Source organism: Ruditapes philippinarum, unplaced genomic scaffold, assembly GCF_026571515.1.
Source record: "Ruditapes philippinarum isolate M1 unplaced genomic scaffold, ASM2657151v2 ctg5329_1_1_1_1, whole genome shotgun sequence".
Taxonomy (NCBI): domain Eukaryota; kingdom Metazoa; phylum Mollusca; class Bivalvia; order Venerida; family Veneridae; genus Ruditapes; species Ruditapes philippinarum.
Window position 1 is genome coordinate 63172 of NW_026865045.1, and position 12801 is coordinate 75972.

Consider the following 12801-nt stretch of genomic DNA (forward strand, 5'->3'; position numbering starts at 1 on the left):
TTATTGATAACTACATGTATAAATACAATTTAATCACTGAAACCTGATGCTTCATTTTCTACGAACAAGCACCTCAAAAACATGTATTGCTCTTTTGTTGGAAACCATTTTTATGTGATAAATGGATCCAACCAATTAAAAGCCCTATGTAAAATAAGTATTTGTATTTAACGTACAGTAAGACAGAGAACATAAATAAAGATAAGTTTTTTTTATGGTCATAGAAATCTTTGGCCTATCAACTATACAATCGCAAGGGTCATCTAACATCATACCAGATCAAGGACACAAGGCTGACATTCTGGAAAGGGGAGATCCCTAAAGTGCAATTAAAAGAAATTAGTGAAAATCTCAATTGTTTGAATCTTTATATGAAACAAATATCTCTCCTCCAGTCTAACTCTTAAGAGGGTGAAACAGCTTCAATCTTTAATACTAAAAACATATCGGAACTGAATGATTTCTTAAGTACAAGGAAAGTGGCATTAATTCACCATTCATGGTTAGTGTGTACTTCTAAACTAGTGGTAGTTCCATCCAATAAAGAAATCTCTTGATAGCAGGAAGTAGACAAATGTTTTGGGTTTTTTTAATTTAAAAAAATTAATGCTGTTATTACTTGTTTATAATTATAACCTAGAACTTCTTAAATCGGATGTGTTGCCTTGTCAACAGTACTATAGTATAGATGTCAGTTATTTTCTTCTTAAAATATTTTTTAGCACTGCTCTTGCACAGTAATGTATCTTTACTTTAGTGGCAGAACTGATTGTAACAATGTTACATCAGGATTAATAAAACTGTTATATTATAAAAAATAAAAATACCATGGAAAAGTTTTACTCTGACAGATCAAATGGAGGACTCTGTGATGGATTTTTGTGCCCTGCACTTCAGGTCAATGAAAAAAGCTGGCATATCAAATTTGGAGTCAATCAAAATTATAGTGACCGGCGATAAACTAGAACTGTGTCCTAAGGACATGGATGCCCCCACTGTGCAGATGTGCTCGTAAACAAGAGCATGCATATCTGTATGTAAGATTTTTATGTGGAACTTTTTATTAAAATCTGCCATCTGGTTTAAGAGGAGTTGTGTTCACAAAATTTCTATATGGTATATAGTGAAAAAATCAACAACGGGCCATAATTCTGTTAAATTTGGTCGCAGCAAAAATTCCTTCCTTCACTTTCATCTACACATTAAGGTTGTTCATCCCAGGAAGTTTAAGCAAAATCTGCAATCCGATTTAAGAGGAGTTGCGTTCACAAAATTTCTATATGGTATATAGTGAAAAAATCAACAAATGGCCATATTTCTGTTAAATTTGGTCGCAGCATAAATTCCTTCCTTTACTACCATCTACACATTAAGGTTGTTCATCCCTTGAAGTTTAAGCGAAATCTGCCATCTGGTTTAAGAGGAGTTGCGTTCACAAGATTTCGGGACATGCTCTCCACTTTGTGGGGGCATAAAAATTATAAAGTACATAGTTCCGTTTCCTTTGTAGTACACTTCTCAATGAGATCTATCATCCTATGAAGTTTCAAGTCCATAGCTTTTATAGTTTAGGAGAAATGGCCCAGACAAAAATAAATTATGAAAATTATCAAAGGGCAATAACTAAAAAATCATGAGGAACAGAGTACCTGTTTCTGTGCACTGCACTTCTTCTCAATGAGATCTATCAAACTATGAAGTTTCAAGTCCAGACTTTTTATAGTTTAGGAGAAATGGCCCTGACAAAAATGAAGTATTAAAATTAACAAAGGGCAATAACTGAAAACATAAGTGCAAGGTATCGATTCTTTTGCACTACATTCTGGTCATTGAAAGAAGCATAGATACCAAGTTTGGAGTCAAATGACCTATAGTGACTCAGTTATGCTCCAGACAACCCGCCGCCGCCGACAAAAGTAACCCCATTATGATGACTTTTTCAAGGCGACACAAAAATGTCAAAGGAAACCAAACAAGGATTGAGTATTTTAAAACTGTTTTATTCTATTCTACTCCATTCCAAATATATATCATAATACCAAAATTTACTAGTGTATAATCAAATAAACATCTAGAAAAAATAAGTTTCTGTAGTGATCCCTGTAAAAATAGATCATTTCTATCTAAAAAAGACTACTTAGAATTTTCTGTCATTAGAATAATTCTATGTATACTAATAAGGTTGATAAAACAAAATATGATTGAATTCATAATAATAAAATATACATGTATCAAATACAGATGTACCATGTCAAAAGGTAGTCTATGAGGTAAATAACATGAACTTGCAAGAAAAAAAATGAAATATAATTTTATATTTACAGTAGGTTTACCCAATAGCTGTACAGTGTATTTTATGGAATTTATTACTAAATGTAAGTGCTGAACTTTATTACTCCATACCTACATGACTGGATAACTGTCATTTCTCTGTAGGAACATTCAATAGGTAAAATGTACAAAGAACTATTTACAGAAGGATGTGGTCATCCCTTAATGGTCCCTGAGTCACAGAAAGTAAAATTGTTAATTTATTATAAATGCTAATTCTAGGATTTAGACAACTTTTAATTCCCTGTCAATTCCCCCTATCTGCAGCAATTTATTGATTAATGTATATATATGTTGTAATTTATACCACTTAATTAGATAGGTGATCATTATAGATTAATGTAACCGCCAAACTCACAGCCTTCCAGTGATGGTGATGACAATAAACATGTACCGCATACTCGAGGTTTCAAGGTTTGGTAGCATAAAAATCTTGACCAAGGTGTGATGTTGAGAGGGGGATACAGACATATGGGTAAGAAATAATAAACCTCTCCCTCTACATATTTATTTACATATACACATGTATATTGTCATGAATGGTAAAAAGCCTACTAAAAACAACTATCTGCTGAAATTATGTCATGGATTTGCTCTGCTGTTATTTTGAAACTAAGGATTTCACTAGCAAATTACAGAAATATTGCTGTCAACATTATAAAGCCTTGAATGGTGTCAAACTGGTTATGGGTCAACAAACATATACATGTACACATACACATATAATTAGAGATCAACATTTCATACCAATGCCTAAATTTTGAAAATACTATTTACATACATACCGGTACTACATTTATTTAACATTTGCAAAAAAAACAACACCTAGGTTGATGTCACACCATCACCAACATATATAAATTGTTTGACAATTTCATTAAAGTGATAAGACAGTGGGTCAAATTAATCAATATAATAAAAACTAGCACCAAATTTTTGATTTATCAAAAAAAAAAAAACAATCTTAACTTGCATTTACTTGTTACATATAGGTGTTTCAATATACGAGTACATGTACTGCTAAGACAAATGACCTCTAAAAACAAGGTTTGTGTATAGATTTTGTCATGAATACAAGTCAGATTTTAATATACACTAGCACTAAGTAATTTATTCACATATTTAGATATAACAAGTTACTAAAATCTATTTTTATTTTTGTCTAATACAAGATGAATTAACAAAATTGGGACTTTTTAATTACATTCCAATTTCATTCTTGCTTCTTGTATTCTTACACTGTTAACTGGAGGTGATTTGTTGTAGTCAAAACTTGCAAAGGCTATCAAAAAGGCATCGGCAACAATCCAAATGTTTGTCCCTGCTCAAATAATCTAGTAATTAAACATTTTAAATTAGTTTAAGGTGCTAGGACCAGCTCTTTTTACATGTATATAAGTTAAAATAAACAAGTTTTATTTCATTCCTTTGAGGAAAATACTATAAATATGTAAGTAACAAAATTTGTTAATAAATCACTTTAAAAATTATCTAATAATTTAATCACAGAAAAATCACAACCTAGACTAGAATATGAAGCCTTGTATGTACATATATTTCCATTATTTGGTTTCACAGTATTGTTTCTTGCCCTTATTTTTCCATTCAAATTTCCAAAGCCCATGAAATTGGTGTTCAGTCACAAACACTGTACTGGTACCTGGTTTAAAATGAACATTACTAGGATTACGGAATGGGCATTTGATTCTGGTAACAGGGTCTCCCCCACCTGGGGAAAACACTTCAAGATGGCCGCCACCCCAATTAGCTACAATAAGATTGTTGTGTTCATCAAAGTCCATACCATCTGGTCCTCCTTCATGATCCCCTGCAAACAAAAGTCATAACATAAATTACAACCACATGCTATCATTAGCAGAAATTGCGAATCGGTTTTTAATATCAATATTTATATAGTATTTCACAACCGTACATGTCCTTGTGTCCAGATATAAATCAAACCTGTGTTTTAAATACAAAATTCTATCAAATTTAAATCAATTTTCACATTAACTATGACTTTAAAAGACCTTTTAAAGGTCAAGGCCATATTGGAATCACTGCACATGATAGTTTTATCATTAGTCTTGTTTTGTCCAGTATGAATCAAATCTGTCAAATAATAAAGTTTTGGTAAATCTTTATGGTAATTTCCTCACTTGACCATTTTGTTAAAGGTGTTGTTAATCTAAGTATGAATCAAATCATTTCATGAATTGAAGTTATTGCAGTTTTTAGCAAATATTTAATGATTTGACTTTTAAGGTCAAGGTCATTTTAAAGTCAAGTTTGAGTAATACTTGAATCCTTCAACGTGTCATAAGTCTTACTTTTTTAGAAGTAGTAATCAAATCAGTCTACTGGTCAGAGAGATAACTCCGACGCATAGATAACCCCGACACTTGATCAATATAATTGTTAAAATTTTGTTTTTCAACCAACAAGCATATGGTCACCTAGTAGTATAGGAGCAGGACAGAATGTGATGATTTTTTTTTAAGTTGGTAAACTTTTTAATATATTTCAAATAACCTAAACTTTTTGTCGGCAAATACTGCTTCAAAACGTTCTTTTTACACAATTACAATAAGGTGGTTAGCATTGTATTGACCACAGGCCACTGACTTGGGAAAGAGTTTTGAAAAATTGTTTTTATATCAACAAAAAATAGATAAAACATATAAGATGTAAAAATAAATTATTGATGCTGATTTTCCTGTCATTTTTTACTAAAAAATTTAAGTGTTGACTTTATCTACTGTTGTGGGGTAAAAAGACCATGTTTTGTACATGTATACCTCTTTCAGGACCTTTTAGAAGTACCAGTTTCCATTTTCATACATAATTTTTGTAGTGTAACGTAAAGTCTTTGAACTGAGCTTTGTTTTGGTGGTTCATTATTTCAAATATACAGAAAGATAATTGAGATATTGCAAAAAATTTGCGATTTTGTGTAGGAGTTATCTCCCCAACCAGTATATCAAATAAAGTAATTGCCTTTCCATAACCAAAATTAAATAATTTGACCTTGATAGTCAACTTAACTGTTATATACAAAGCAAATACACTATACCCCCGTTCCCCCTCTACAACCCAAAACCCTTAAACATCATCCAAACATCATAAGTATTGACAAGAATAAATTTTATGAAACTAGAACTGCCACTATCATGGCGTGAATACCCCCGCATACCACTTTGTCAGAATCAACAGTGGCCATTTAGAGCTCAAGGACAACCTCCCTGCCAAATCTGAGGTTACTAAGCCAGTGCATTGCTAAGTTATGTATTCTACATGCTTCAAATGTGAAAATGTCAAAATCAATACATTGCGGACAGGACATTCTTTAGCAATTGAGAAGAAAAGCTTTTTTTTGTCAAGGTCCCTGTGACCTTGACCTTTGACCCAGTGACCTCAAAATCAATAGGGGTCACCTTATAGTCATGATCAACATCCATACCAAATATGAAGACTGTGGGTCAAAGGAATCTTAAGTTAATGGGTGGACAAACTTTTTGAAGTCAAAGTCCCTATGACCTTGACCTTTGATCCAGTGACCTCAAAATCAAAAGGGGTCATCTACTAATCATGATCAACATCCATGTCAAATATGAAGACTGTGGGTCAAAGGAATCTAAAGTTATTGGGCAGACAAAGTTTTTGAAGTCAAAGTCCCTGTGACCTTTGACCTGGTGACCTCAAAATCAATAGGGGTCATCTACTAATCATGACTAACCTCCATGCCAAATATGACGACTGTAGGTCAAAGGAATCTTAAGTTATTGGGCGGACAAGCTTTTTGAAGTCAAGGCCCCTGTGACCTTGACCTTTGACCTGGTGACCTCAAAATCAATAGGGGTCATCTACTAATCATGACTAACCTCCATGCCAAATGTGAAGACTAAGGGTCAAAGGAATCTTAAGTTATTGGGCGGACAAGCTTTTTGAAGTCAAGGCCCCTGTGACCTTGACCTTTGACCTAGTGACATCAAAATCAATAGGGGTCATCTACTAATCATGACTAACCTCCATCCCAAATATGAAAACTGTGGGTCAAAAGTTTCTTAAGTTATTGGGCGGACAAACCTTTTGAAGTCAAAGTCCCTGTGACCTTGACCTTTGACCCAGTGACCTCAAAATCAATAGGGGTCATCTTCTAATCATGACTAACCTCCATGCCAAATATGAAGACTGTGGGTCAAAGGAATATTAAGTTATTGGGCGGACAAGCTTTTTGTAGTCAAAGCCCCTGTGACCTTGACCTTTGACCCAGTGACCTCAAAATCAATAGGGGTCATTTACTAGTCATGACTAACCTCCATGCCAAATATGAAGACTGTGGATCAAAGGAATCTTAAGTTATTAGGCGGACAAGCTGTTTGAAGTCAAGGCCCCTGTGACCTTGACCTTTGACCTAGTGACCTCAAAATCAATAGGGGTCATCTACTAATCATGACTAACCTCCATGCCAAATATGAAGACTAAGGGTCAAAGGAATCTTAAGTTATTGGGCGGACAAGAAAAAACCGACAGACGGACGGACAGCCGGACGGACAAGCTGATTCCAGTATACCCCCCTTACAACTTTGTTGTGCGGGGGTATAAAACAAATTTTTTATGACTATAACAAAAAATTTTGATTATAAAGGTATTTTACTCTACTTTCATTTTGCATAGAAATATCGCTAGCATCTCATTAATCAGCACATATATTCATCAATTTTTCACTAATCTTAACAATCTTGGTGTCAAATAAATAAATACTCTTTAAGAAAACAACACTGGCACCTTCGCTGATTATACGTAGCAAGTAATATTCAAGCCCAAACTGTCAACAAATGAAACTCGGAAGAGATCTGATTGCACTGTTTCGGTATAACTCTCACGAGTAAAACACACTAAATTCACAGTGAATGAATATTTCTTTGTATTGCGTATTTAAATATGATAAAATTAAATTATTATTTGTAATAATTGTTCGATCAAAGCATCATATGAAACTATAACGCACCTTTTTTCCTATATACCAAATTCTCAATCCAAAATGAAAGTAAAATGGTGCAGCAGATTGTTTTCAAATGGAGTATTTTCATTGGTCACATGAAAACCTTGGACCAATGAAAATTTTTAAAGGGAAACAAAGTCAAGGTCATACAAAGGTGATTGTCAAATTAAATTATACCTGCTTCAAAGTTTTTTTCCAAAGGGTTCTTATCTCCATCCATTAATTACAAAAGTACAGCTAATTTTTGCAAATTTCAAGGATTTGACCCTAAAGGTGAAGTCATTCAAATTCCTTACTATATGCATACATAGACCTTACATATTACTCCAGTCTACTTTTATTACAATTGGTTGAGCAGTTTTGGAGAAGAAGCACACACAAAATTGTCTTTATCTTGAATAAAAGACAACATACCTGGAAGTTTTCCCCAAACTGATCTCTCGCCAACTTCCCCAGCACCTTTAATATCATATTGCCACAGTAATTTGGTAGGTGTCTCGGCAACAATTAATTTACTGGGCCTACCATCATCTGTATGTAGGACAGCTATTCCATTAGGAAACCTTAAATTACCATCTATTCTCACAAGCTTCTTATCTTTGGTAAGACAATACACAGAACCAAAACCTTCCTGAAAGTATCAACAAAATGACATCTTCAAGTTTTTTCCTAGCTTTAGAATGATCAGTGTTTTATGGAGGTTCTACACAGGTGAATTCCCTTCCCTAAAAAAATGTACATAAGGGCATTAGAGGTCTTACCCCATCAGTAGAGCTGGAAAGTTTACATATAACCTCTATGCTGTTGGTGATGACACAATATAATATTATGATAATTATATTTAGAAATCGATACAATTTGAAACCCTTTTCTCCCTCTCTTATGAAAATAACTCTATTTTGTCTGAATGGAGAAGTCACTTTTCCTCCTTTTTCATGGTAAGGTTGAATACTCATTGAGAAAAAATAACAAAAAAATTATTAATATCGTAATTTGTTATATTTTGGCGATTGTTGAAAATCAATGATAAATCAATAGCTCTATATGATTGTAAGTTAATGAAATTACCTCAAAAGATCGTTTGTACTCTGCAGGTGCTATCTCTCCAGCTGGAGCCGTCACCCATAAATTACCATCATAATCAAATGCGCAGTCATTACAACCTTGCATTGAACGATTTGAACTGTCTTGTCTAAACATCTGAAAATACACACAAAATTGTTACATAATGTTCACTAGTAAAGATTTCATTTACCTGGTTTTGCATCTGACTTGGTACTTTTGTAGAACTTTTGTAGGTGGTTTAGGAGATGTTATTTAAAGAAATTGTGGATAAAATGCCATCACAAAAGCCCACCTCTGAGTACTGTTAATAGTTGAGCTAAAAAAAATGCTGTTCACCTTAAAGGATCTACGACATGTATTAAGATAATTTGAGTGTTCACCTATACTTTCCATAATCATTTTCAAAGAAAGGGAAAGCAAAATACACAAACCTGAGTTTTTAAACTTTGTAATAGATTGTCCCTGATCCTGACTAGACATTCATTTTCTATTATAGTACTCCATTGCTTTATTCTCTATCAAACTAAAGTCTGTTGCAAAGATGTTTGTTTTATTGCAAGCTAAAGAACACATTCTTACATATGGACTGGAGAACTGATATTCTTCAAATTATTCTAAGTACACTACTCTGGAGAAGATCAAATGAGAGGAGACCATAAGAAAATCTGGTGGAGATGACCATAAGGGAATCCAGTGCAGATGACTGTCATGGAATCCAGTGGAGATAACAATAAGGAAATCCAAAGGAGATAACCATAAGAGAATCCAGTGGGGATTACCATAACAGAATCCAGTGAAGAAGACCATAAGCGAATCCAGTAGAGATAACCAAAAGGAAATCAAGTGGAGATAACCATAAAGAAATCAAGTGAAGATGACCATAAGAGAATCCAGTGGAGATGACCATAAGGGAATCCAGTGCAGATGACTGTCATGGAATCCAGTGGAGATAACCATAAGGAAATCCAGTGGAGATAACTGTAAGAGAATCTAGTGGAGATGACCATAAGAGAATCCAGTGGAGATGACCATAAAGGAATCCAGTAGAGATAACCAAAAGAAAATCAAGTGGAGATGACCATAAAGGAATCAAGTGGAGATGACCATAAGGGAATCCAGTGGAGATAATTGTAAGAGAATCCAGTGGAGATGACCATAAGAGAATCCAGTGGAGATGACCATAAGAGAATCCAGTGGAGATAACCAAAAGAAAATCAAGTGAAGATGACCATAAGAGAATCCAGTGGAGATAACCATAAGGTAATCAAGTGAAGATGACCATAAGTGAATCCAGTGGAGATGACCATAAGGAAATCCACTGGATATGACCATAAGGGAATCCAGTTGAGATTATCATAATGGAATCAAGAGGATAAGATCATAATAAATCAAGTGGAGATGACCATAAGGAAATCTAGTGGAGATGACCATAAGGAAATCCAGTGGAGATAACCATAAGAGAATCCAGTGGAGATGACCATAGGAAAGTGGAGAAAAACCATAATGTAATCCAGTGGATATAACCATAAAGAAATCCAGTGGAGATAACCATAATGGAATCCATTGGATATGATCATAAGGAAATAAAGTGGATATGACCATGAAGGGAATCCAGTGGTGATGACCATAGAAAATCCATTGGAGATGACCATAAGAGATTCCAGTGGAGATGATTATAAGGGAATCCAGTGAAGATGACCATAACGGAATCCAGTGGAGATGATTGTAATGGAATCAAGAGGAGATGACTGTTATAGAATCCAGTGCAGATGATCAAAAGGGAATCCAGTGGAGATGACCATAAGGGAATAAAGTGGAGATGATCATAAGGAAATCCAGTGGACATGAACATAAGGGAATCCAGTGAAGATGACCATAATGGAAGCCATTGGAGATGATTGTAATGAAATCCAGAGATCACCATTAATGAATCCAGTGGAGATGATCATAAGGGAATCCAGTGGAGATGACCATAAGGGAATCCATTGGATATGATCATAATCGATTAAGTGGAGAAGACCATAAGGAAATCCAGTGGAGATCACCATTAGGGAATCCAGGGAAAATGACCGTAATGGAATCCAGTGGGGATGACCATTAGAGAATCCAGTGGAGATGACCAAAAGAGAATCCAGTGGAGATTACAGAGCAACAGATAAGCTTTAAAAGTGAATTGGGTATTACTCCATCATTTCCTTCGGAATTGGGTATTGGCTCCATTTAATTGGGTATTCCAAAACTTGATACCCTATGATTTCAAGATCAATTGGGTATTCAATTATGAAGATATGAATTTTATGGTTTCAATATCAATAAAATTAAATTTAGATATCTTAACTGTTTTAAAAAGAAAATAGGATAGAACTTTTCACAATTGTTTTATTTTTTATATAAAATGCTCATGTTAAATTTCATAATATTTTTAACAAGTTTTTTTATTATTTGCGACTGTTTTGTTTCAAATCATTTTCACTTTGTACGACGCCATATTGCTTTTCAAAGCGTCTATTGATACAGCTGGGACCTACCTATTGACTGTCTCCGCAAAATCAACGGTCTCTGCCGGTCTGTAAAGACCGTCAACCTGAGTAGACAAATCGACGGTCTCATGCTTAGTCTGTCTTTGGAGACCGGGGACCGTCGAAGACCGGAGACCGTTGATTAGTTAGCATTGATTCGGGAATATTCGGATATCATGCATATCCATATAATTTGTCCAAAACTACGAGTGTACGACAGATTAATTTTGCGGTGATAAAAATGACAATACGCACGGGTTTTTAAGACAATTGCGTATTTTATTTTTTTTAATGGGTTTTGATACGCATTCTTAAAAAATCAATTGCGTATTTTATAAAATTAATTGCGTAAATACGCAAATATGCACCTTATCTGTTGCTCTGAGATTATCATAAGAGAATCCAGTGGCAACAATAAATAAACTGTGAAAAGACTTATCACTAATTATTAATAGAAATCTCAATAGACTATAAAGTCACCTGCTGGTATTTTCCTGATGTTTCCATCTTGAGAATGCCAAGTCTCATATCAGCAATCCAGATGTTGTTATCAAGGTCACACTGACATCCAGCAGGTATACCACCATTGTCTCCATCCTTTGGCGAGCATACAACATCTACCTGTAACAAAAATCCAGATAGTATTTTTTTCAACATAATTTAGAGTACAGTCATTATATTAATACATGTACAGCCTTGCATTGTATGTTGTGAACTGCCTTCTCTAAACATCTGGAAATATATAGGATTCCGATTGTTACATCAATTTTGCAAATCATTCAATTTATTATTACAGTAAATATTTCATGATACCAATAAATTCATTTGAAGAAATTAGTTTTTAAGGTTATTTACTTGCTTATACTCATATTAAATACTCAGTGGTTACAGTAAATGATGGTCTTTCAAATGTCAATTAACAAGTACCAGTTCACCCCTACCGAAACAAAATACTGGCAATTAAACTAAGAAAGAGTTGCTTTAAGGTTAATTGTGGTGATATAATCATTTTGCCCAACTTACTATTGTCCCATAATGACTCATCCCACTTTAGAGGTGATTTTTCCCACTTATGTCATGATTCACCCCACACAAACACAAGTTGAAAATTGCAAATATTTACTAAGTTAAGAGCAATAACTCTATAAATACTGAATTTTCTACCAAGTCAAGAGCAATAATTCTTTAAATAATGAATAAATCCACATGAAAAACCCCAAGTGCACAACTTCATATGCTGATAAACATTTCCGTTTAGTTTCATGTCTCTAGATCAAATACTTTTTGGGCTATGCACGACAAAATTTGAAAATTGCAAATTGTAACAAAGTAAAGGACAAATAATGAATAAATCCAAACACTAAACATCAGGTGCACAACTTACCAGTTCACAAGTTGATCAACTTTTCTGTAAAGTTCTAGGTCAAATACTTTCAAAAGTAAAACTAACAATTTTCTTTTCTGAAAAAAGGGTTTTTTCACATAAATAGCAAAACATAGCTTTTATTAAATCTTTAGTTACTGTTAATGATTTCAAGTACGTTTCAAATGATTTTGAAAAAGTGGGTTGAATCATTTTGGGGCGAATCGTTATCACCGGCATCACATGATCTCTACCTTTCCGCTTTCTAAATTTATTTTCAAGACATCTCCAGCTGGTTTTTTATCTTCATCTTCCCTTTCTGGTGCAACCATAAAAAACTCTCCATGTCTGTCGAACACAGGTCCTTCAGCACCTGGCAGATTATCTACAATTTTGACAAAGTTGGGCTCGATTACTTCCGCGTTTGACATGTTTACAAGTCTCAAAGTAGTCGTACTAATGTCGTAATTTAACACGAGATTCTTTAATTAAGGTTTTAAAAAGATTTCATGTATTTC

The 12801-nt window shown here is 34.1% G+C and overlaps 1 protein-coding gene across 1 annotated transcript; it reads right to left on the reverse strand.

Annotated features, from left to right (window-relative positions):
- Positions 1–1979: 1979 nt before the first annotated feature.
- On the reverse strand, positions 1980–12729 carry LOC132727665 (diisopropyl-fluorophosphatase-like). Its single transcript, XM_060713232.1, has 5 exons — positions 12538–12729; positions 11401–11541; positions 8405–8536; positions 7751–7967; positions 1980–4159 (listed from the first exon to the last, which is right to left on the reverse strand). Exons 1-5 carry the CDS (start codon positions 12712–12714, stop codon positions 3894–3896), a joined length of 933 nt encoding a protein of 310 aa, XP_060569215.1. The 5' UTR covers positions 12715–12729; the 3' UTR covers positions 1980–3893.
- Positions 12730–12801: the final 72 nt, after the last annotated feature.

Bases quoted from the DNA above. Each gene is read 5' to 3' on its own strand.
- LOC132727665 (XM_060713232.1), bottom strand. From the start codon at position 12,714: ATGTCAAACGCGGAAGTAATCGAGCCCAACTTTGTCAAAATTGTAGAT. The intron at 11,542-12,537 runs GTAGAGATCATG...TTTTTGTTACAG, and splicing joins TAAATTTAGAAAGCGGAAAG to GTAGATGTTGTATGCTCGCC. The intron at 7,968-8,404 runs GTAATTTCATTA...TGATACTTTCAG, and splicing joins AGTACAAACGATCTTTTGAG to GAAGGTTTTGGTTCTGTGTA.